Source organism: Plecotus auritus (genome assembly GCF_963455305.1).
Source record: "Plecotus auritus genome assembly, chromosome: 4".
NCBI lineage: Eukaryota > Metazoa > Chordata > Mammalia > Chiroptera > Vespertilionidae > Plecotus > Plecotus auritus.
Window position 1 is genome coordinate 181967806 of NC_137775.1, and position 26028 is coordinate 181993833.

The following is a 26028-nucleotide window of genomic DNA, read 5'->3' on the forward strand; positions in this document are numbered from 1 at the left end:
AAAGACTGAGTCGGCTAAGCCAGGCACAGTCAAGGGAAGATGTATGCAGACACTGCTGAGAAGGCAGGGACGATTCCAAAAGCCAGCTCTCATTTCTGGTCTTGGCATGCTGACTCCTACCTCATTACGGGAGAGGGGAGTTGGCAGGAACTGATTGTATGGGGGCCCCACCATCTGGAAATTACATGGGTCCATGTTGTCACCTAAATCTTCAGGGACATTTCAATGATCACAAGGTGGAAGCTGCCAGGAAGGCTTCTCTGCAAATCCTGCTTGTCGAACATCATGTTTACAGCCATAGCAAAGGTGCAGAGTGAACGAATCATCAAGGACAACATACTAACTCGCATCGAACAAGGGGAAAACCCCTGGGACAGGACCGGCACGAATGCAATGACCAGAGACCAAATTGCCACGTGCTTGGGGCTGAGTGAACAATCCTCCTCGCTTGTTGTGTGGTTTTATCAGCAACTGGAGACGATGACATAAAATACAAGCTAACACTTCAGTAGTCTAGTTGGTAACCCCACATGATCTTCATGTTCAATGAAAGAACGAGATGAGAGTAAGGCCTGAGCTGTAGGTTTTTAGGGGCAGTGTGCAGGAGGGAAGGCGATGGTGTTGGAAATGAGGAGACCTAGGCCACATCCCGGACATGCCTGGGTTCTGTGTGGTTTTGAGAGAAACCATCTGACTTTTTTTCATGTTACTCTCTGGGTGATCCAGAAGAATGACAGAACAGGGATACACAACTAGAAGATACGGTAATTCAAATCCCAAGTCTGTCATTTACTAGCTGTGTGAACTTGGGCAAGTCACTGAATTTCTTTGATCCTTGTGAAAAATGAGGTAAGAGCCATCTTTTATAGTAGAATCATGGCTCAATGGAGAAAATGGGTGATTGCATAAGAAATTAGGATATTTGGGTTATTTGTGAAAGTTTTTTTGTAAAATAAAATGGGTTATGATATACACTTTAATTGTTATTATTTGCTTCTACCTTATACTCCACAGGGCAGCATGATGACATGTTAAGTAAATGACGTTCTTATGGAAAGCAAGGTAATAGTATGGGGAAGCACTATGACGTACAATAAAACACACAGACTTTGGAATCACATAAATTTGGGTATGAGCCCACGTCTTAAAGCTACTTAATAACTCTGACATCTGAGGTGTCTTAACCTGGGGTCTGTGGACACTAAGGGGCCAGGGGTAGAATTCAGGAGATCTGTGAACTTAGATTTAAAAAATTTATATCTTTAACTCTGTTAATCACTACTAAAATGTAGCCTTTCTTTCAACTTTGAATATAGGCAGCCAATCACAGTATTTTCACAGTATCTATGACTTTGCACCCATAGAAGTCACAGCAAAACTGTAACAGATCTCAAAATATTGTTTATACTTACCACTAATTTGAAATTAGGGAGCTATTAACCTGGCACCTAAGTTTCTTTTACTTAAGGCCTTAATAAAGAAGCACATGCTACCATACCGCAAATTTGTTATTTTAATATTTGACAATACATTTTAACATAGTTGGTTTTCTTTGTAATACTATATATTTTAGTTTATGAATTTAAAAACATTAGTTTTGGAAATAATCCATGGGCCTCAACAGCTCACAAGGGGTCCAGGGCACTAAAAAAGTTAAGTGCTGCCACAACTGTCCCGGGTTCATTCTCTTTGGTGTAAAAGGGCGACAAGAGCTGTTGCAGGGTCACTGTGAGATTACAGATGACACCGTGAAGTGTACCGCCTAGTGCCCTGCACACAGTAGGTGTTCAACCAACAGAATCTAACCTGTGTTGAAAATGATTAAACAGGAAGCAATTCTCTGTATTAAACATTCCATTCTACCTCAATATGACCATTTTTTTTTTATATTTTATTGATTTTTTACAGAGAGGAAGGGAGAGGGATAGAGAGTTAGAAACATCGATGAGAGAGAGACATCGATCAGCTGCCTCCTGCACACCCCCTACTGGGGATGTGCCTGCAACCAAGGTACATGCCCTTGACCGGAATCGAACCCGGGACCCTTCAGTCCGCAGGCCGACGCTCTATCCACTGAGCCAAGCCGGTTTCGGCTCAATATGACCATTTTGATAAAAAGTAGTTTTGGTCTTTTAAGGATTTAAGGTTAATGCTTTCTGATGACTTGACTATCTTTATTTGTCCAGACTGGATGGACCTGTGTTGTTTGGGATGAATGGCTGTGCGGCTGTCCTTTCTAAGCCCAGACTGCCTTTGCTGGAGACCAGAGGTGAGAGTCTACCCCGTGGCTGAGGCTGGAGAGGTCTTTCTGGGGACACGGGGCTGACCTAGCTGCACTGCTTTAAGCCAACAGGCCAGGTCTTAGCCATGGTGTCAGAGATGAGAACACATTATCAGAAACTGAAGACATGGAGCTCTTGTAAAGCTTGTGAGTGAAGGGCCTTCAAAGGCAAGACTAATACGTAGGTTCAGCATAATGGCCCTCAATGTTAGAAAACTAAGTAATGTTTCAACTCGAGTCCCAAACCAACAGTCTCAGCAATATGAGAGTATCCTGCAAATGGGAGTGCGTTAGAGCTACGAAGGGAAGATTCATGGCCTCCTTAATTAACTCCGAGGTGTTGTGCATAAGGGGAAAATGATAAATCAAGTGAATTACTGCCAGCGATCTGAATTTCCAAATGAAATAAGAGGTGTAGCGCCTCGAGTCATTCTGTAAATGTGTATGGTGGCGGTGGAGGGGGATCTCCAAGGTCATACCTTATGTTGAAATTTGCCACTGTACACAGTATTCCCTGTACTTATCGGTGTGAAGAGGCAGGAAATAGAAAGATGCATAAAACAGAGAATGGGAGGAACATATAAAACTGTGTCTCTTATCCATGCATCCATTCAAACACGGACTGAACACCTAAGGAGTTCAAGGCCCTGCTCTAGAAGCTGAGGACACAGTGATGACCACGATGACAGAGTCCTTGCCCCCACGGAGCTCACATTCTCCAGGGGGAGGCAGGCACTCAACAATAAGACACTTTCAGGTGCTAAGTGCCGAGAAGAACATGAAAGCAGAGTAAGGGCACAGAGATGGGCGGATGGGAACTATTTCACTGGTGCTCAGGGAAGACCTGCAGTGCAGGTGACATCTGAACAGACACCTGAAGGAGGTGAGAAAGTGAACTGCGTGAAGCTCTGATGGAATAAACAGCATCCCAGCAGTGGGACCAGCAAGGAGAAGAACTGGGATGAGGATCAGCTGGGTGTGCTCAAGAGTAAGATCTGTGGTGAGGGTGGGAGGCGAGGTGGTGAGGCTGTAGAGGTGAGGGCCCCGATCACAGAAGCCTTCTTGGCCATGGTGAGGAGTTTCCCTTTTATTCCACGTGTGACAGGAAAGGCACTGGCAGGAAAGGGAGGCAATCTAACCTAGATTCCACTAATATAGAAATCCAAAGAAATGCTGGCATGTAGAACAAACCAGGGGTCAACCTACACTGCACCAACTGTTAATATTTACTTACTTTTACTTCTTGCTCGAGGACATGCTTACAGAGAGAGAAAGGGAGAGAGAGAAAAATTGATGAGAGAGAGAAACATCAATAAGTTGCCTGCCATACATGCCCCAACCTGGGATTGAACCCGCTACCCAGGCATGTGCCCTGACCAGGAATGGAACTGGTAACCTTTTGATGCACAGGGCGATGCTCAACCAACTGAGCCACTCCAGCTGGTCTCCAGCACTGCTTTAATACACACACGCACATGCAAATAGATCTGAAACAACCTGAATGTCCACCAATTAGTAGTGGAAGAGTTGAATTGTTATACATTCATATCTTAGACATTTACATAGCCATTAAAGAATGATTTATCGCTATCTCCCACTTGGGCCTAGAGAGATATTAAATAAAAAACAAAAAGAGAAGTGTGTGTGTTATATGTAGAGAGAGATCTGTATATTTGTATATGATATATTTCTTCTCCTCTCTCCATCTCTCACAGTTTTATACAAACAAATGTTACAAACAACCAAACCCCTATTTATATAAAACCCCCGCATTGAGGAAGAATGTAGATGGGCACCCGCTATTACATTAACACTGCGGTGTGACTAAAGGAGCCAGAGGAGAGGGGGTTGGAGGCCACAGAGACCAGAGATGGCTGTGGAGTACCGGCCATGGTGCCAGCTTCGAACAAGGGAAAGAAAATACAGCAAACATGGATGAAAGACCCCGATGAATTCGAAGGTGAGGGAGGGACGTTAAGACTGAACCCGGAAATGGGAAACCCTAGAAACTGATCAATCCAGCAAGGCTCTAACTAGGGATGAAGGCTTACGGGACAGTCTTGAGGGTCCAGCTGAGATGGGATGAATCACACTGCGAGGTGCTTTTCCGTAGTGCCTCCCAGCTGCTAGCCCGAAGAGAGAGACAAATGCATCCGAGGCCGAGATTGGAAACAATGGGTGGGCAAGGACATTGGAGCACGGGAATTAATCTAAAATGGCAAATTCAAAGTTGGTATCTAGCAACCAGCCTGCATATGGAGGCAAGGAAGAAGGGCTGAGACCTTAGAGGTCTCAAGGCAAAAGTGGCAGAAAAGGAGGAGGCCATGGAGACTCTGATCCACAGGGAAATGTTCCGGGTGGAGCTACAGAAAGTATAGCAGCTCTTGCTTAGGACAAAGTCTAATCAATGGGTTTCTACAAAGTGGGGCAAAGGAAATAGAAGTCTAATTCTAGATCAGCCGTGGGCAAAGTACGGCCCGCGGGCTGGATCCGGCTGTTCTATCGGGTTCTCTTGCTCTCCCCTCCACTCCTTTACTTTGAATTTATATTAGTTCACACACACACTCCATCCATGCTTTGGTTCCGGCCCTCCGGTCCAGTTTAAGAACCCATTGTGGCCCTCGAGTCAAAAAGTTTGCCCACGCCTGTTTCTAGATAGTCTCAGTATCACTGAATCTCTACTGGCCTGTAATAAGTTTGAAGATTTTGAAAAGAAAGAAAGAAAGAAAAAGAAAGTCATGCAGCTTTGAACTGGATGGGAAGATGCATAACATGAAGATGCCATAAATGCTGATGGGTGGAGAAAAGAAAGACTAAAAAGATGGTCTGATGTTGAGTTGTATAAGCAACCTGTTTTAAAACAGTAACTGCCCTGAGAACAAACTGTAGATGACAAAGTAAATTATTCCAGGAGGCCTAACAAACAAATCAGACCCCCAGCTCTGCCAAGACGCCCCTCTTCTACCTTGTGTTTCACGCCAGCAGCACAAGCTACTAGTCGGAGCAAGCCAGAACGCCACGTACGGGCTCCCTCTAGCTTCCCGGTGTCCCTCGAATGTGCATGTTTTTTGCAGAACACAATGAGCAAGCCAAATCAGGTTAGAGACATTACACAGGAAACCTGGCAGGCAGCCATCTCGGCTTTGTTTCAACCGATGTCCATAAAAACACAGGCTAAGAAAATGGTAGCGCGATGTCTGGTGTTTGAGATCTAACAGCATGCAACATGTTTATGGCATGCATTAGGCCACAGCCCTCAGTCTGGGGCACACGGCAGAACTTCAGATCTGGTGGACAAAGGAGGGAAAGAGAAACGCATGTCTTGTACTGTAATAAATAGGACTGCTCTCCGAAGACCACAAACAGGTGGTTTCATGAAAAAAAAAAAAAAAAAAAAAAGCTTACTGCCTTTAGATTAAAAAAAAAAAAATCAAATGTTTGTTTGTATAAAATAAATAAAAGGCCAGTGCACACTTGGCTAATTACAGCATTTCTTTACGAGGCTATGACAGACTATAATCTGGCAAAAATGAGTCCAACTGAAACAGCAAGAATGAGGGTTTGGGGGAATTAGCTGAGGTTTTGGAGTGGGAATAAACGTGGGAAAGAGGAAGAAAGCTTTCATTAGGCAGTTCACATTTTGGTAGGAGGATTGGAAAAAAAAAAAACCCAAAACCCCAAAAAACCAAAAAACCCCAGCATCCAGACTGATTTTATTTTCATTCAAAACAACCTCTTCTGTAGCATATTTTTCCTTTAGGTTCTTGAACACATTTATAATGACTGCTTTAAAGTCTTCGTTTCCTAAATCTAACATCAGGGAGGGTCTCTATTGACTGTTTCCCGCCCCCCTCTCATTTAAGGGTTAGATTTTCCTATGTCTTTCATGTTTAGTAATTTTTTACTGTACATCAGACATATTTTTGTCTGATTCATTCCTATTGAGACTAGTGATTTTTGTTCTAGCAGGCTGATCATGTTGAACCTGTGTCGGCCTAGATTTATACTTTATTCTGTCAAATCTGTGGAAAGCCCAAACTCTGTTAGGATTCACCTCCAAACTCTGTCTTCTCTGAAAATCTTACGGGGCCTTGGTTTTAGGTGTTGTTAGGTGTCTCTAGAGCAGGCAACCCTCTAGGACAGAGTTCTTATTTCTAATTTAAGGTCTTTCTAGTATCTCATTTGGAAGCTTAGGGTATTAACAAGGTGTTTCCATGCGGGCTGAGTGGGAATGCAATGCCTACCAGCACTGCTTGACCACTGGTCTCACCATTTCATCCTCACCCCTGTCGCCACTGCTTTTTGGTAAGACTCAGCCTTACCCTGAACCGGTATAGTCCACCCTCAGCCATGGACTCATGAAGGACCCCATGCAAACTTTTATGGCCCCTTTCTGCACAGATGCCTCATCTCCAATGCCCCCGTGCTGCTTTACTTGCTCCGACTCCGCCGTCTCTCTCTCAGCTCAGTGGGACTGCTCTGCCTGAGTTCCAGCTCACTCTCCTGCTATAAGGAAACCGTCCCCAAGGAGTGAGCCCGGTGACCACAGCACTCACCTCCTACGCTTCCTTTGTTTTGGGGATCTCAGTCTTCTGCTTCGTATCCTGAGCCTGAAACCCATTATCTCATGCTTCTGTCCAGTCCTTTATGGTGGAAGCACCAGTGATGGCCCTCCTTTAGGATATTTTTAGGCTGGATTCCAGATAAATGCTGAATAGAAGTTGTACTAGTATGCCATTCCATTTTCATCACACAGCCCTCTCGACGCACTTGGGTAGTAGAGGCTCCTGGTCTCTCACAGAAGTGTCCCTAGAGTTCCTAGAATCAGTTACTTATTCACCGTCACACAAATTTACACTCATTCATTTACTCCATATATATTTATTGAGTCTCCGATGTGCCAGACACTGTTCTGGGGCTGGGAATACAGTTTTGGGAGACGGGAAATGTCTCTGCTTCCTGGAGTTTACTTCCTGGTGGAAACTGCTGTGGCCCCGCTCCAAAGCAATGCTTCCTTTGCAGTATGGCTTGATAGAGAAAAGGGTGACTTAGCATGAGCGGAAGAGGAAGAATAAAAAGACCTATTATTTCTATACCATTGTGCCAGAGGCACTGTTATAGGTGCTTTATATGCACTGATTGATTTAATACAGTAAGGAAGGTATTGCTGTTAACAGAGATGAAGAAGCAGAGGCCGAGATTTGCCAACTTGCTCACATAGTTTGTGAAGAGCAGAGACAAGACTCAGCTAAACAGGCTGACTCCCGAGGCCATAATATTGCCCTCTTTCTCAAAGAGAGGAGAGAATTACATTGCAGTTGGGGGGTAAAACAACACAAAAGCCAGCTAGGTGTCCAGGCAAGTCATAAGTAAATGGATCCTTATTAAAAGTGTAGAAGTTAATGGAGAAGTTAATGGAGTTAGCAAAGGCACAATTTTGTCCTCCTTCTCCCCAGTTGACCATGAGAATAAAGAGAGCATTCTGTATTTAGATCAGAATCAGCATAGAAAGCTGTCCTGAACAAAAGGCTCCAGGGTTCCTCAGGGGAGCCGAGGATATAGGTGGAAATGATCATTCTAGCAATGCCCGACACGTATGTGTGCAGCTAGTCCCAGCAGATGCTTCAGGAAGAAGTGCTGAGATCAGGTACATATAAGAATTACATTATCCCTTCTGGAGATCAGCATAGGAGAGGATCTGATAATCCCGTGGTAAAGAAACCCTTTTTATTTAACCCTGGATTTCCCAAACTTAATCGACCAAAGAACCCTTCTGTGAGTACCTCAGGTGTGTGTGTGTGTGTGTGTGTGTGTGTGTGTGTGTGTGTATGCGTGCGTGTATGTGAAACTGGCAGATACCCCTTGGAATTACTGTTCTATGAAGTCCATTTTAGAATTTGCTGTTTAACTTTAGTAGCAAACACTAGGCTAAATAAAAATCCATTTCTAGGAGGTCAAACCTAACTGCTACTGAGCCAGGCAGTGCAGGGGATTTGAGGAGAGCTGTCGTTTAGGTATAAAGAATATTACTATTTTAAATTTGTGCAGGTATTGTAACAGATCTATTTTTAAAGGAATTAAAGGTTTGTTCGACACATTATGTTCAAGAGAGTGAAGCAACATTAAATAGATATAAATAAAGGATCCAATTTTTACTCAATTCTTTTCATAATCCAAAAGGTAGCTCCATTTTAAGGATCCAAACACTGTTGATTTCAATCAATGTTATTGCCAAAGGAAGTTTCATCTCAATTTTGACACACCCCAAAGTCCATTAGAGTTGGACAAATGAATATACGAGCAGCAAAATATTAATTCTTTGCCTGCCTTCACTGCTCAGCAAAATGAGACTTTACTTTCCCCTGAGGTTTAAGAAAAAAAAAATCCTTTATTTGTTCAATTTTTTATAGTCCTCTTTTCTGCTGTAGTCAGGATATTGCTGTTAAGCAGACTTTCTCTCACATTTTAACCCACATTGGTCTCTTCTTGAACCCGCACTGGCTTCGTGACTTCCAATGCATCCCTTTTGTAACGAAGGCCCTAATGATTCCTTTTAGCAGATTTTCCCTATGGCCAGACATGGCTTCCTCCATGCTGCCGCCCGTTGCTCTGCCCTCTTCCATTTACTAGGTGTTTATTTACCATCTACAAACAAACATCCAGAGGGCCTACCATGTGTTAAGTACCATGTTATGAATGTGGCACTGTTTAGAAAGGGATCCCGAGAGAGGAGGGTTGTTAGTAACCTGGGCAACCTTCCATACACGGTCCCCTTCACCTAGAAATCACTAGTAAAAGTGTCAATCCCCATACACAAGTCTACTTTATCAGCTAAGATGACATGTGGTAAGTCCTCTGATCTCTCAGGCCTCTAAATACAATGATGTGATGAGTTCAAGATGCGTCTTCTCCATACCCAAATTCCAGTTTATAGCGGACACAGAAAGTGGAGGAACTCACTAAATGACCTCTTCAGGAAGACAGCCAGAAGGAAGCCCAGGAGGAAGGAGCCTCCAGGGGGACCCTGGCCCTTCTCTGGTCACTGTCAATAGAAGGGACTGTGCCGGACAGATTAAAAGAAAGAGGGAAAAACATGGAGGTGCAATGCAGTGTTCTGGCTTGGACACTGGATGAGACAGACAACTCTAAAGGATTTGTTTTATGTGGGAAAATCTAAATATGATTTGGGTTAGATATAGATTACATTCAAGTGTGCTGAAATGGAAAAGCAGAGATCAGTGACTACAGAGTAGGTTGCGAAACAGTTTTTGTTTATATATACTATATATATATATAATATGTGTGAACATTTCTTGTTGCATGCTTTTTTAAATATATTTTTATTGATTTCAGAGAGGAAGGGAAAGAGAAGAGAGATAGAAACATCAATGATGAGAGAGGATCATTGATTGGCTGCCTCCTCCATACTCCCTACTGTGGGTCGAGCCTGCAACCCAGGCATGTGCCCTTGACCGGAATCGAACCTGGGACCCTTCAGTCCACAGGCTGATGCTCTATCCACTGAGCCAAACCAGCTAAGGCCAAATATATTTTTATTGATTTCAGAGATGGAGAGAGATAGAAACATCAATAATGAGAGGGAATCATTGATTGGCTGCCTCCTGCATCCCTCCTACTGGGGGTTGAGCCCGCAACCCAGGCATGTGCCCTGACAGGGACTTGAACTGTGACTTCCTGGTTCATTGGTCAATGCTCAACCACTGAACCATGCTGTGTGTTTGTTTTTTATAACCTGAAAATGTGTTAAGGTGTTATCAGTAGTGATGGGAATGTGACATTTTAATTAAAAATTTTTTCTTTGATTACACTTTATAATTGCCTACAATGCTGTAGTAATAAAAGATTATTTTAAAAAATGACTCATTTTCTCCCAGAAGACTCATCCAAGAAATCTCACACCCACTGATTACGCTAACTCCCTAGGATTCAGGCATATCCCACTGCACAGTTTATGCTAAATTATCATCCTTGAATCAAGTTCTCTGGTAGTGTTTTGTGTGTGGCCCTTGTCCCTATTCAACTTGTGTGTATCCCAAATCACACCTGGCAGAGTATTTATTTTTAAAATATTTTTAAAAATATATTTTTATTGATTTCAGAGAGGAAGGGAGAGATAGAAACATCAATGATGAGAGAGAATCATTGATCAGCTGCCTCCTGCACGCCCCCTACTGGGGATCGGGTACAACCTGGGCATGTGCTGTTGACTGGAATCGAACCCAGGACCCTTCAGTCTGCAGGCTGATGCTCTATCCACTGAGCCAAACCGGCTAGGGCCAGTGTATGTATTTTTTTAGTGAGTATAACACCTGTGTAATGAATAGATCCTTGCTGCCATCATGGTTGACAATTTAATCAGGAAGAATGAACGTGAAAACCTCATAGGCTCTTATTAGAACAAGGCTTGGTATCACATGAATTTGTATATATCCAGGTAACATATTTTACCCAAAACACAATAGCCACACCATTAAAAAGTTCTACTTAATACCACAGTTAATCTATAAGCCTATTTATCCCATCCTTCACTATAACTAGGCTAATTAACATTCACATAATTCTAATGTATAATTAAAGACTTTTCTAAACCCAAGCTAATCACTGGAAATAACACATATACATCTTTATTTGTATCTGATGTGATTTTGAAGGTGTTCTACTTTAAACATCTCAAAAATTATGGATCATGATAAACTATAGATCTTTTCTCTCTTTCAGGGAAGGCTGATAAGTAGGAAACACAAAACAGACAGTCAAATAAATGCTTATGCTAATGAATCCTTTTAAAAACACGCTTCATAAAAGAACTTGACGCAGCACAGTCAACTCCAAAGCTCTCTCTAGACAAGATGGAAGCAAGTTTTCTAAAAAGGCATTAAAATGAAACAGTACAAGTAACTCATTTCCAACTTTCCACTTCAGACCCTGAACCTCAGCTCTGGTACCAATGACTAAAACACACGCTCCGTTGTCTATAAACAAGGGAGAGTCAATAGAAAGTCATGCATTGAATTATGAGCAGGGTTTGTCGCTTCCATTAAAAACTAGTTCAACCAAAGGACTTGTATGCATGAATATAAGCCTAACCAACCAATGGACACAGACACCAAGGGGGTGAGGGCAGGAGTGCGGGGTAGGGGGTGGGGGGCAATGGGGGGATAAGAACACATATGTAATACCTTAATCAATAAAGAAAAAATTTCTCTAAACAAACAAACAAACAAACAAAAAAATTAATTTGCTGTGCTTTGCTTTTCTCTCTTCAGGGGTGTGAGTTTTCTTAATGTAAGCAGATTTCAGGTTCTCTCCAAAAATCACTGTCTCCTTAAATTATCTGAGTTGGCTGAAACACCACATCCTCTTTCAGACTTGATAGATCAAGTTCTAACTGTTCTCTAAACTTGTGCTCACATGTTCACTTTCAGTAAAAACTCACAATAGTTCAGTTGCTGACAATGTTTTTACTCAAAGATGAGCTTCTACTAAATAGCTTTCTGATACTGAATTATTTCAATGTGTTATATTCTGATACTCCAACAATGCACTAATTCATAAAATGCCTCTTCACCCCAGCGTTTAAAAGTTTCACTCAAACATAAATCCATTAATCTCCCAAACTGCCCAATGAAGTCCAAAGAGTATATTCGAACTCTGCATACAAAATAGTTCCCGAATGAGCTTATAAATCAGTCGTTTTCCAGCCATATGCACAGAGAACTAACTACCTCCTGCATCTCCCCAACAGAGACACAAGAACATTCCATAGAAAGGTTGATTTTCAATAATTTCCCGTAAATATTTTAAAACTGAAGACATTTTTTTCTACTCTGTCAAAAGTTACATTGAAAAAAGTAAGCATGTAGCAGATATGAGGTTGCTATAAATTCTGTAAACGGCTTACCTATTAATATAACTGAGGGCAACATAGGTTGGCTGCTGCAATTCTTGTTTTTCTAAAACACGTGGATCTGTATCTGTAATAAAAAACACAATTATGATTTTCAGCTTTTGCATCAGAATATATGAGCCTACCTAACATAAAGTAATAAAGGCTAGACAGAAAAAAAATTAATTTAGTATACCTCTTTTTAAAGAAAACTCAGCAAAGCACAATCGTTTGTCCATTCATTCGCAAATAACAAGATATTGCATTACTTTTCAAGGGAATTCCAAACATCAACAGTGATAAAATGTCCATCTGTCACGCAAACTCTTGCACAATCCCCCTCATAAATATTGGTTTTCACTGCTTACAGTTACAATGTTGGCATGGTTTTCGGTGGTTAATCGGCCTAAGAAAGAAAGTCTCTGTTAATTATGCTCACTTCAAGGCTGGAACAAATTAGTTGCCATTGGAAAGAGCCATCAATTTGAAAATCTACGGGGCATTGTTCTCGTTTGCTGAGCAGGTTTCTGGATTGGGATTCACGTCCCAGCGGGCAGCTCTTCAACTTTCTAATTGTAGAATGAGTTTATTATAACTTTTCTAGACTCTCCATCAGAAATCCTCATACTGGTTTGGAATCCACAAACACCACATTTTTCAGAGGGATTTTTCCACTTCAGGAGACAGAATTCAACGCCATAGCAACCTCTGTAAGCCTGCTTCTCACAGTACCAAAGAAAAACCCCGCGCTGCTAAATATGCAAAAACAATTGTTAATGCAGTAAGACTGGAGGAACAGGAGCACATTTTTGTTTTCTCAGAAAAAGATTCAGACGCTGCACACAGATTTCTTTTCATTTTAACCTCCTTTAAAACCATCTCACTGTCAGAACGCTTCCAGCTGCACTTGGCAGTCACACCTGCTTCGATGTAATGACAGATGTTGCTTCCAGCACCTTGGTACAGGAAGTGCTTCCTGCACGTGGTAGAAGTAAGCTCCACCCACTAACTCCAAAAGGCATTAACGGGATGGGCAGGGGTGCAGATACAGCGGCGAGGAGCACGGGGGCAAAAACGATAGCACAAAAATCCATCGACAAGGCTTCCCACTGGCAGCTTAGAACTGGACAGTCGTGGCAAACTTATTCCTGGTGTGTTAATCCCGTCATGTTCACTTCACTCTTTCTCCTCTGCCAAGAATTTCAGGGACTTTTTATTCGCAAACCCTGCTTCCTGGGTCTTTGCCATTGTAGGTCCTTGAAAGCCAACTTCTGAAACAAGAGACAAAGATTCTCTGAATGGCTCCCTCAGGTCGGGTCTCAGGGGTTTGACAGCACAAGTGAGAACAGAGAGTAGGTCAGCATTTGCTCTCCTACAATGATCACCCTGCAGCTGAGACGGTCTGCAGGTCACTGGCCTACAACTACCTCCGTGTTTCTCCAAACACACGGACACCAACCACTCTTCAAGGGAAACCTGGTTTTCAAACGCAGCCCTTACACTCATCTAAGTTTGCTGTAGCCCCAAAGTATGTCTCCATTTCAGAGAGGAACGCTTTGTGCACTTCACTCGCGCTCACTGGAGAGGAGGCAGTGGAACAATGCTCACCAGGGAAAGGTGTTTTATTCCTAAAAACGCTCCACTGGAATGCTGGGCAGGCCACGTGTGCAAATGGTGACTGACAGACCAATCCTGCAAGGTCTCTCTAGGGGCTTCACGGAGTGAGGCACGAGAGCGTGGAGACAGAGGCCAGGAAAACGAACGGAAAGGAGAAAGATGAGAAAGAACAGGGTGATGATTGCAAATGTCTGTGTGGAAAACATCTCCAAAACTCACAAAACCATTTTGCTTCAAGTTTAGGAATAGATGCTCGAGGCGCTTAGCTTTTGAGACGGGGCCTGAATCTGATTCATTGAAGCTCATTTCTTCAGAGAGAATGCATGATTACATAAGGTGTGTTATTTCAAAGAAAAGAACTCCGTTCTGAATCTAAAACGTGTGTACAAAGGGAAAGAGTTAAAAGGCCAATTGACATTTTTATGTCCTCCACTTTTGCCTTTATTTTTGTAACTGATGCCCAGTATTACAAACAGTATTCCCACAAACCATCTTCTAAAGCTTTCCCCTTTGCTTCCAAATTATATAAGTTTTAAAATAGTTTCAATATTACCTTCTTAGCTACCTTTACTTTTTCTTTTTTTTTAATTAGTTTGTATGTGTAGATGTACACACACAATTTGTAATACCCTCTTTTTAAAATTTTTTTATTAGTTTTTTCTTAGAGAGGAAGGGAGCGGGACAGAGAGAGAGAAACATCAATCACTGCCTCCTGCACGCCCCCTACTGGGGACTGAGCCAGCAACCTGGGCATCTGCCCTAACCAGGAATCGAACCAGTGACTTCTTGGTTCATGGGTCTATGTTCAATCACTGAACCAGGCTGTATTATTCTTTTCTTCTTCACCATCCAGTACCTCTCTGGAAAAGGGGAAGAAAGTAGCTTATGCCCCCCAAAATGCTGTTGACCATTGACATTCACACAAACTTGTAATATTGCTTCACAAAGAATCAAGGATTTTGTCTTCTATTTGCAAAGCAAGGTTTTGAAGTATTTTCTTACTTTGTTTCACCACCTTCCATTACCTGGACTTAGGCTCACACGCCCCCGAAATTATGAATGGGGAAATGGACTTCCAGAAGCTTCTAAAAGCCACCCTCTCCATGACAAAAAGACTGTCTGGAAGCCCCTCAGGCAGGGTTCTCCTCTTTGTCTAGGACGCAGACTCTGGTACCTGACAGGAAAGCAGAACTTCCAGAGAGACGTCCATCAGGCCCAAAACATACTGTCCACATTCGATGCTGCCTTGGACAACCTTTCGAGCATCCATTAAAGCTTCGAGTTCTTGAAACGAAAGGAGGTCCTTGGTGCCCATAAGTCAGGAGCCAGCTGCACGGTGCTACGGAGGGACCAGCATCGGAGCCTCCTCACACGCTTCCTGGCTGGCTGGTTCGTGGTGACCCTGACTCACCACTTCATGGACTATATTACGCACGTTATCAGCATGAACTGAGAATAGCGCTACCCACCGGATATGACCAAATTCAATAAGGACATCCGTATGCCATGTGCCGCAGCACTGAGCACTTTTTCACTTTACGTTGCTACAGAAAGAAATGCGCTATGAATTGCGCGGGCTGCCACACACAACCTCCCAGATAGTTCTCCCGCTTGTTTGTTTACAAAGCCAATAAAAATATGAGACGGGAACGTTGGCTGCTATTGCCCAGAGATATAATCCGCCTCCGTGGATGGGCCGGGGGGTAGGAACGCTTGGATTCCCATGGCCACGTGATGCTCCTTAGCCTGGCACCTGGCAAGGATGCAAGCGTTTCCATAACGTGGCTGCTGTCTCCAGCCACACACCGGCTCTGCCACTTCTCTATCAGCGAAAAGAGAAGGAAGAGAAACCAACCTTTTCAGCAGGGTGGGGCATAGCCAAAAACCACACTCAGAGGTTACTGTTTTCTGCCTCATACCACCTCTTGCACACTCACAGAGTTCAAGTTCACCGAGGGCTAAGAGAATTCACCTATTAACATGGATTTGAAAACACCCAAGCGATGAAAAACCTATGGGCTTGCTTCAAAGTTTGTAAAACACAGAGTCTTCTCAATGAGAGTCCTTACTGCAGGGCTAAGTCTCATCTGTCGTTCCAGCCTCGCACAGACACACTGCTATAAAGTAAGGACCGACTCAGGCAATGAATGGAAGCTCCCGTAACGCAGCGGCGAAGAAAAACGCCAGGCAGGGGACAGAAGTAAGAAAGGTGGGCATTCAGACCCTTCTCGATGGGAACTCGAACTGCAACAGGACCAAGGAGGGCAAGCCACGCAGACCACCTGTCCATCAGTAGGGCCCGTTAACCAGCCCTGCTGTCCCTGGGGTTGGGAGCCGGTGGCAACTGAGTGTCTGAATGTGTGACAGATTGAGCCTTTTGTGGTGCTATCTTCAAGCCTCAATGAAAACACTGTCAAGGTTGTTTGCTGGGTTAACAGGTTAATTGATAGGCTCATGGGCTTTGGCTATGCTCTAGCTCAGTGGTCGGCAAACTGCGGCGGCTCGCGAGCTGTGGTTTGCAGCTCTGTTGACTAATGAGTTTGCCGACCACTGCCTTAGGGAAAAACACTTAAAAAACATGTTAATATTGTACTAATGTCTTTAACCTGAAGTCAAAACTTCTGGGTAAGGGTAATACCTTACGCAGTGGTCGGCAAACTCATTAGTCAACAGAGCGGCAAACGGCAGCTTGCGAGCCGCATGTGGCTCGCGAGCCGCAGTTTGCCGACCACTGCTCTAGCTGGTCCACATTGCTGGAATTTCAAATACGTGAAATTCCTTATAATAAGGAAGTCGAGCCCAGCTGGTGTGGCTCAGTGGTTGAGCATGACCCATGAGCCAGGAGGTCACTGTTCAATCCTGGTCAGGTCACTTGCCTGGATTGCAGGCTGGATCCCTGATGTTGGGTGTGCAGGAGGCAGCCAATCAATGATTCTCTCTCATCATTGCTGATTCTATCTCTCCCACTCCCTGAAATCAATATTAAGAAAAAAAAAGACAGAGAGATTAGCAGTAGCACTGACGAGGTCTCTGTCGGCAGTGAGCTATCCGCAGGCTGGGAGGCAGCAGTGAGGGGCAGATGCGATGTCACGCACCCTGGGACGGCCTTCTGCAATTGCTGAGCTTCCCAAGGGCAGACTCTTTTCTAAGTGTGCATGGCAATCGCGGGAAGCCTGGGAGGCCGTGGGTGGGGAGCAGCGGGCCATTTACAGCTGGAAGACCCTGGAGAGGCAGAGGCCCACCCAGCCAGCAGAGTGATTTTGAAGATCTGGGCTGGATACACCACTTTTCCTTGGACTCACTCGGTAATAATTAATGGGCGCGGTCTGGTCGCAGCCTTCCCCCAACAGTGGGATTCACGAAGCCACAGGGTTTTCGTTTATTCAGCATGGACTTCCCCAACGTCCCGGCCGAGCTTGTCACATCCCCCCTCCTGTCTCTGCACCACTTCAGGCTGGCACTGTCCCTGTACGTATGTCACTGTACAGGCTTTGTCCCCGCACATCATTTCCTTTCCCTGCTTCTCAGAGGTGAGGCACTGTCTGGGCCTTCCTCAGCTCTCCAGCACTCAGCTCAGGGCCTAGCATTAGGAGATGCACAATAATTACTGAATGGATACGCAAATTAATTTTAGGATGAGTAAATGGAAGACTTTGGTCAAACATGGCAGATGGGTCAAGGGCATTTGTTTCCCTCACCATCCAAGTCCTGCTAAAGTAAAGGAATAAACTCCCAGGGATAGAAGGAAGGGGAGACATCAGCAGGTAAGTATTCTGACCAGTGCTTTGAAAGACGGATCCCTAGAGGAAGCTACAATCTCCAGTGCCCGCAGCAGGGGAGACCCATGATGAAGGAGGGGAACCCGCTGGCCGAAGCGCCAGGGAGGCCGTGGACTTGAAGGTGCCATGTACCGCAACAGGCAAGGAAGGGAAGGATCAGGGCTGAACACAGAAGGGTTGTTGGAAAGGTTCATTATCCGGAGACACTGAACCAGGGGATGAAGCACAGGTGCGGTAGACTGGGAGAGTACAGGCATACCTCGTTTTATTGCTCTTCACAGAAGTGTTTTTACAAACTGAAGGCAAGACCTTCCACTAGCAAAAAGGTTACGGCTCACTATTGCGCTACTCCTTTCATTGCGGTGGGTGGAAGCGAACCCCGCTATCTCCCGGTCTGCCTGCACAGCGCTGAAAACAGGGATGGAAGTGGAAATACGCCTACTCCGCGGTTCCCAGGGCCACTGGCAGCCTGTCAGGGAGATTCCTCGCTGATTAAGTTAAGTGGGCTCGGAGAAGAGAGTTCCAGATGTGGACATCTGGCTCTCCCCTAATTAAATGATCTCCCTACAGTTAAGCCCCCGGTCAGCAGGCCCCATCCGCGCCTCCACCCAGAGCCTCTCATCAGCTTTTTATTGCCTCGGTCTTAAATATGAGCCAAGAACAGTCAAGGAATGATCATTAGACATTTGAGGGAAAGTCATGAACATGGACGGGAGAGAGTAAAACAACAAATGGTGGGGAGGGGAGTAGGGGGACAGGAGCCAAGAAGACAAATGGATGCTGGGAAGGGTAAGTGACACACGTACTGACACAAGCCCACGTCACGGCAGGGCTAGGACCAGCAAGCCCTGTGTCCTGAGTCCCACTGGGCCAGCGTTCTGACCAATGCAAAGGCTGCTTGTCCTCTCAGGCCAGCTCATTGCCACCGTCCAATTGCAACACTGGACTCACACAACCTTTATAGCTCTCTTAAGAGCCCAGCACAGTTCTGCTAAACTCACTCCATGTTCAGGGCTGAATTTGATGAACCAACAATTTACAAAGACCAACTTTTAATTCATGGCTAGTTTACTTCAGCTGCTGAAATACGTATTTCTTGTTGGCAATGGCCCTTTCAAAAAAAAAAAAAAATCCCACAATTGCACATAACCAGCCTTTAAATGGATCAACTTTTCCTTAGTTTATAGACACGTCATTTGAAACTTTTCCCAAGCCATAATTTCCATTACAGGGCAGTCAGTGCAAATTACAGTGAGATCCTTGCCTTCCCAAATTCAATGTGGAATCCAGACGCAGTTAAGTGTTGCTGTAAACTTTATGAGTTAAATATCTGAAAGTCAGGGACACTGTGCAGCCCAATAACACCATCTATTAAAAAAAGCATTCGTGTTCACATTCGTAGCCCAAGTTTTCCTCCACAAGTGAATGAATAAACATTAGTCAACCAAGACCCCTGTCGACAATATGCGGGGAGGCTGATTTATAAACAAATACGGCACGTTGCAGCCCTGCGGAATCTGGCATGGCCAGAAGTTTAAAGTTATTAGAAATACCCTGGTTGGCGTGGCTCAGTGGTTGAGCATCAACCTACGAACCAGGAGGTCAGTGTTCAATTCCCAGTCAGGGCACATGCCCGGGTTGCGGGCTTGATCCCCAGTGTGGGGTATGCAGGAGGCAGCCAATCAATGATTCTCTTTCATCACATGTTTTTATCTCTCTCCCTCTTCCCTTTCCTCTCTGAAATCAATAAAAATATATTTAAAGTTACTAGAAATAGACAGTTCTGACTAAGGTGCTTTCTAACTCTTTACCAACCCATCAAATTCCTAGAGTCACTGACTGCTTGAGTGTGGTGACTATTTTTCCTTAAGTATAAGATGTGGAACCCTGTGTCTAAGACACTCTCAATCCAACCTCTTTAATGGCGACAGGGAGTAATCTATCCACTCAAGCTCTCTCTCACCTTGTTACCTGTGACAAGAGAGCCTGCCAGACACCATCGTGGCTGCCAGATAATGCTTGTGAAGCATACAATCTGCAAACCTGTATACAGCAGCCCTGGAGACTGGGGTGCTGGGATTATACAACAATAAAAATCTTTCACACAGGAGCAAGGCCAAAACGTGGCTCCATTTAATCCAACATGCATATTTACATGTCTGCTTCCCAGGAATGAGCCTGATGGTGGAACCCAGTAGCATGTAATACAAAGACCATAGGAGTTTCCACGTTCCCCCTCCTGTAGGAATAGCAGGTACCTGCAAGAGAAGATTGATGCTGGTGGTGACACTAAGGGCCAAAAGGGAAGGCGGGGAAATGAGGCCCCTGAAGTCCTCTCCAAGGCTGGAGGGGAGTGTTTGTTTATGGAAAGAGGCCTTTCATCCCTTCTGCCTACAACTGTTTGCCCAAGGAAATCCTCCTCATCCTCCAAGGTGCTGGCCTACATACCACCTCTACCGCGTGTTGTACTACATATATTTGCTCATCTAACACGCCACCAAAATGGAAGCTGCTTAAGGGCCAGATCCTAGAGGCCACAAATCCTCAGCCAGGGCTCACTGTGATGTAAATGGAGGCCCTGGATATGCACAACACAAAAGACACAAAGAAAAGCACCCAGCGCAGACAGCTCAGGTAGGGGAGGAAAGCAGACCCACGTCTGAATGACTGTACCGGCATCTACATTTACATGAAAAAACAGATCCCGTTAAGCACAGATGTTCAGAGGGCTACACAATAATGCAAAATTCAGAATAATGGAAAGGGGTCAGATACGTCTAATTTGGGAAGGTCTAATTTGAACTGAGTTGGGTTTTGAAGAAATGGAGTGAGACATAGGGAGTCATTCATAGGTGAGATTAGGGGATCTAAAAATGGCATCAAATTTGAGGCAGAAAGCACACGTGAGAAGTCTGTGGGTACTATGGGTAGCAGAGCTGAAGAGCCAATATTCATTAGTAACAGAATATTTTTATTTATTTTTACAATATATATTTTAAAAAATATTTTTATTGATTTCAGAGAGGTAAGGAGAGGGAGAAAGAGATAGAAACATCAATGATGAGAGAGAATCATTGATTGGCTGCCTCCTGCATCTGCACAGAGGATGAAGCCTGCAACCCAGGCATGTGCCCTTACCGGGAATCAAACCGTGACTTCCTGGTTCATAGGTTGAGGCTCAACCACTGAACCATGCCGGCCGGGCTAGAATATTTTTAGAGATACTTTAAATCAGTGGTTCTGAGCCATGGGCACGCCTCCCCACCCCGTGGGCAATCCCCCCAGCCCTACCCCGAGATATTTGGCAAAGTCTGGAGACAACTGGGGGAGAATCCTACTGGAATCTAGTGGGTAGAAGCCAGGATACTGCTAAACATCTCATAGAACAGTCCCCAACCCTGCCCCTCCCCCCGACCATGAACTATCTGGCCTAAAAAGGTCAATGTCGAGAAACCCTGCTTTGGAGCCACATGAATATGATGAGAAACAGAGCTCTTGTTCCTAGACAGCTGTGGATGACGATTTCTGTTGTTTTCTCTGGTCCAAATGAAGAGGCCAGAGGGCAGGTTAGGAAGCTACAAAAGAAGAACGATAGGAGAGGTTGTTTGAACTTAGATAAAAGCTCGGACCTTCTGAACGGAGACAAAGAAACTGAATTCATTCTCAGAGAGACATACTGCATTCTTGTGTGTTACTTGCTCAAGGGAAATTCTAAGCCAGCAGATTCACAACTGAGAGAGACAGACAACCCATTTCACAGCTGATGGCCTCAGAAAGACTGATGCATGAGTTCAGAAAAAGATACTAAGTGATGTAGGAAGCAAGCACAATTCTCTGAGAATCAGAGAAACTTCTCGAAAGAAGATTTTACATGTGCCTGAACCCAGACCTCCAGACACAAAAGGTGGGAAATGGGAGTCAGAACAGAGAATGGTGTGAGCAGATGAGCAGCAGCAGAAACAGGCAGGGGGAAGAGGCCCGGTGTGAGTCCTGCAGCTGAGACTGGGCCCGTGTCCCAGACGATTGGAAATGCTCCCCAAGCGCTGACTTCATTCTGCAGACAGTGGAGGGCCGCTGAAGGCAGAAACTGATAGGGCCCATGTTTTAGAAAAGTAACTGGTGTTGGTGTGGAGAGTGGTGGAGAAACTGGAACTGGAGATGTAAGATTTGGTGAGAGGAGAAATGGAAAGACAAGATTCTTTCCGATGTTATGTATCTGAGTGCCTCATTACCAAAAGTAAGGCAGTAAGTGGAAAGTGAAGGGGTTTGACAGACAAGGAAAGGAGGTCTGCTTCTGATGTGCGGTGAGATGGTTTGCAGAACCAAGGAGTCTGGGCCTCTAAGTGAGATAAAGGACTCGTGGTACAGATAGGAACGAAGGGCTGAGAATCCCATCGCAGCTCCACCCATTCCAGCAGGCCCTGAAACCAAGTGCCTCTCCGAATAAAACCATGCTGCACAGTGAAAACCCGAGTACTCGGACTGAAACCCTGGTTATCATGTGGCTCAGCCGAGTAATCAGTAGGCATTGGTTGCGGGCCGCCTAAGTCTACTAGAATTCTAGCCGAGATAAAGAAAAGCCAGAGGTTGCACCACATTTGAAACCAAGTAATTAGTGAATCTCACAAGGGCATGCATATAAAAGACTGGGGAGGGGGGAAGGGAACTGAGTCACAACTAATCCCGAGTACAGTATTTTACATGACCTGGTACCGAGCCTCTAGCACTCACTACTGTGAAGAGCGTCTCCTTGGAAAAGCTGCTCCCCTCTTGGTGTTGCTTAGGGTAATAATGCAGCTCCACACAAGTCAAACTGCCTCAGCTAACACTAGCAGTATAACCTGTTTAAGTATTAAAGTGTGTGGTTTTGCCCTAACCGGTTTGGCTCAGTGGATAGAGCGTCGGCCTGCAGACTGAAGGGTCCCAGGTTCGATTCCGGTCAAGGGCATGTACCTTGGTTGCGGGCACATCCCCAGTAGGAGGTGTGCAGGAGGCAGCTGATCGATGTTTCTCTCTCATCGATGTTTCTAACTCTCTATCCCTCTCCCTTCCTCTCTGTAAAAAAAAAAAAAAAAAAAAAAAAATCAATAAAATATAAAAAAAAATAAAACAAAGTGTGTGGTTTTTTCTTTTTCACCTGTAAAATGCTGATAAGGATAGTGCTTTGGCCCTAGGGCTGAAATGAGGATTAACTAAGCAATGTGTTAGCTGTAGCTACTACTCAGTTCTTTAGCCCATAAAATGTTTTGAAATTCAACTCTGCGCTGTTGTGGATTATCTCCATTTTATAGTCGGTGACACAATGACACACAGAAAATCTAGAAACTCGGCATTCACATAACGTGGCAGAGAATGCTGGCTGCCATCAGATACAGGCATACTTGGGAGACACGGTGGGTTTGCTGCCAGGCCATCGCAATAAAGCAAATATAGCAATAAAGCGCGTCACACATTTTTTGGTTTCCCAGTGCATATAAAAGTTATGTTTACACTATACTGCCGACTATGAAGTGTGCCACAGCATTATGTCAAGAAAACCCTAATACATATACCTTAATTAAAAAACAATATAAAGTCTATAAAAACCAATATACATACCTTTATTGTTATGGAATATAGTCAACAATATTGTAATAACTGTATGGTGTCAGGAAGGTACCAGATTCATTGGGTTGATCACTTTGTAAGTTATATAAATGTCTAATCACTATGTTGTACACCTGAAATATGAAATGTCAACTTTAATTGAAAAATTTTAAATATGAAAAAAATACTCCATTGCTAAAAAATGCTAACCATCATCTGAACCTTTAGCGAGTTATCATCTTTTTGCTGGTGGAGGGTCTTAACTTTAATTTGTAAAAAAACAACTGGGATGTGCAATAAAGTGAGGAGTCCCTATAGTCATTTTCCTTTTCTGTTTCCACAGTGCTTAGGAACATGGCTGTCTTATATAAAGACTACATTTCCCAGTATTCCTTGAGCCAGGTACAGCCATGTGACTAACTCTTGGCCAATAAGATCTAAGGCTTCTGAGAAGCCCCCTTAAAAGTCATGTGCCTTTCTTTGTGGTATCTTTCTCTTACTAGATGAAAGGATGACTGGAGTTTCTGCATCTACTCTGGATATGAGATAATTTTGAGAATGGAAATCATACATGGAAAAGCAACACAATAGGAGTCTGGATCCCTGATCCTGTGAAGTCCCACCCCTCCTGGACTGATCTAGAGTTTTTGAAAATGAAAGATAAACTCTACTACCTAAGCCATTGCTGTTTGCAGGGTTTTCAGTTATGCAATCCGAACTGAATCTTACAAAGCACAGAACACCCAGATTGCTAGTTTATTTAGTTGGACCTGAAATATATAATATTTTGTGTCTTGCTTTTTTCTGGATTAAACACAAACATGCACACATACACACACACAACTCTGTTTAAGAATTTTTTTAAAAAAATATATTTTATTGATATTTTACAGAGAGAAAGGGAGAGGGATAGAGAGCTAGAAACATCGATGAGAGAGAAACATCGATCAGCTGCCTCCTGCACACCTCCCACTGGGGATGTGCCCGCAACCAAGGTACATGCCCTTGACCGGAATCGAACCCGGGACCCTTCAGTCCGCAGGCCGACGCTCTATCCACTGAGCCAAACCGGTTTCGGCTCTGTTTAAGAATTTGTCATACTAAGCTCATGGAAAGAAAATCAGACCCACATCACCACGCATTTGTGGCTCACTCTTAAAACTGGGATAGTTAAAAAATGAGAGAGGGGGGAGGGAGGAAATCATGTCAAATTAGGGATCCTTTGGTGGCTTTAGGACTTTCTCTAGAATTGGTTATTAGTGGGCAATAATGAAGCAAATTGCACATGCATATTATTTCTGAGTTATGAACAATGCAACCAGCAGTAACCTTTGAAGCTGTCAGGATCTTTTCAGGCAAGCAATTAAAGTGAAAAATGAGAGTGCACACAACTTCCATCACCCAATACTACATGTAATAACACCACCTACAAACACTGACATAAGAGTGGGACTCAGTTTGAATATTTATTAATGCAGATCTGTTCCCATTTGTTCCTCTTTTTTTCCCCTGTAACGCATCCCACCCCCATCTGCCAACAATTCTTTTCTTTAAAGGGCAGTTCTGACACCTTGAATTGCATTCACCTGAAATCTACATACAACTGCGGCATCTCTCCCATCTGCACCTAAACAAATTTCCATCCCTGTCCCTTGACCAAAATATAAATGGAGCACAAGCTTGGATTCTAGAGGAGAAAAAGATTAACAAGGAAGTAAGTCCCAAGTGGGAAAACAAAATCAAGATTAAAGTAATCAACTAATATTTACAGAAAGCTCAATATACATGTCAGGTATTGGGTGATAGATCCCGAAGGCCCCTTCCCCCGACCCAGAAGGTTCTGTTCTCAAGTAGACAAGACTCTAAACTTTAGAGTCTAAAGGATTTAAATGATGTAAAAAATATCTGCTTTTCTGAAGTGTAGGAATCACTCACTGCTTGCCTCTGTTTGTGATTTAAATGCTTGGAAGGGCCCAGAGAAATGGCAGGGAGCCGGTTGGAATAGGTCGTTCCAAGCTGAGAAGAAACCTCTGTGCCAGTGGTCGGCAAACTCATTAGTCAACAGAGCCAAATATCAACAGTACAACAACTGAAATTTCTTTGGAGAGCCGAAAACCGACTTCTGCGCATGGGCCACGAAGTTTCAATCGCACTGTATGTGCACGCCCGCACGTGGTATTTTGTGGAAGAGCCACACTCATGGGGCCAAAGAGCCACATGTGGCTCGCGAGCTGCAGTTTGCCGACCACTGGTCTGTGCTGAGTCCTAAGACCTGATGCCTCTGGGTCCTAGAAGCACATTTTATTTCACTTGGTTTCAGCCATTTCTATAGCACCAGGTACCTGGAGATCAATGGTTCCCAGCCAGAAGTGCCTGTTAGTGTCCCCTGGGCAGCTTTACAGCAACCCGGTGCCCAGGATCCATCTCCAAAGTGTAACTGCAGGTGACCATCACTCACACAGACTCTGGGAAGGCTTAGAAACCAGAAAAGGGACCGAACTGGGTGGGAAAGTCAAACCAAACAGCTTGCGTTTTTCTCCAAACTAAAGGGGCAATTGTGAAACTGGAAGTGAATGATTCAAAGTAGCTTGAAGGTTTTATAAATAAATCTAACATCCAATAAAACCTTTTAAATTCAGACTTTACTTGAGACGCAGCCCTGCCTTTTACTTTCTATACAGAAAGTGTCAGGCTTGCTAATTATGCAGAGAGGTTAGGGTCTTCGTGTATTTTTAAAACCAACTCACAAACAACCGGCACCAGCAAGCCTTGCATTGTGAGCTCCTTCCATCTATTCACAAGGGCCTTCTGACAAGACCTCCGACTAGGAACCTTTTTGGTCATTGATTTTCTTTCTT

General features: G+C 44.1%; 1 protein-coding gene across 3 annotated transcripts in view; it reads right to left on the reverse strand.

Moving 5' to 3' along the window:
* Positions 1–26028, reverse strand: part of JAZF1 (JAZF zinc finger 1) — a 309481-nt gene that overhangs the window by 124189 nt on the left and 159264 nt on the right. For all 3 annotated transcript variants that reach the window (XM_080666509.1, XM_080666510.1, XM_080666511.1), the window contains one exon: positions 12204–12276. In XM_080666509.1, coding sequence (XP_080522635.1) covers positions 12204–12276 — 73 coding nt within the window. The remainder of the gene's footprint in view (positions 1–12203; positions 12277–26028) is intronic.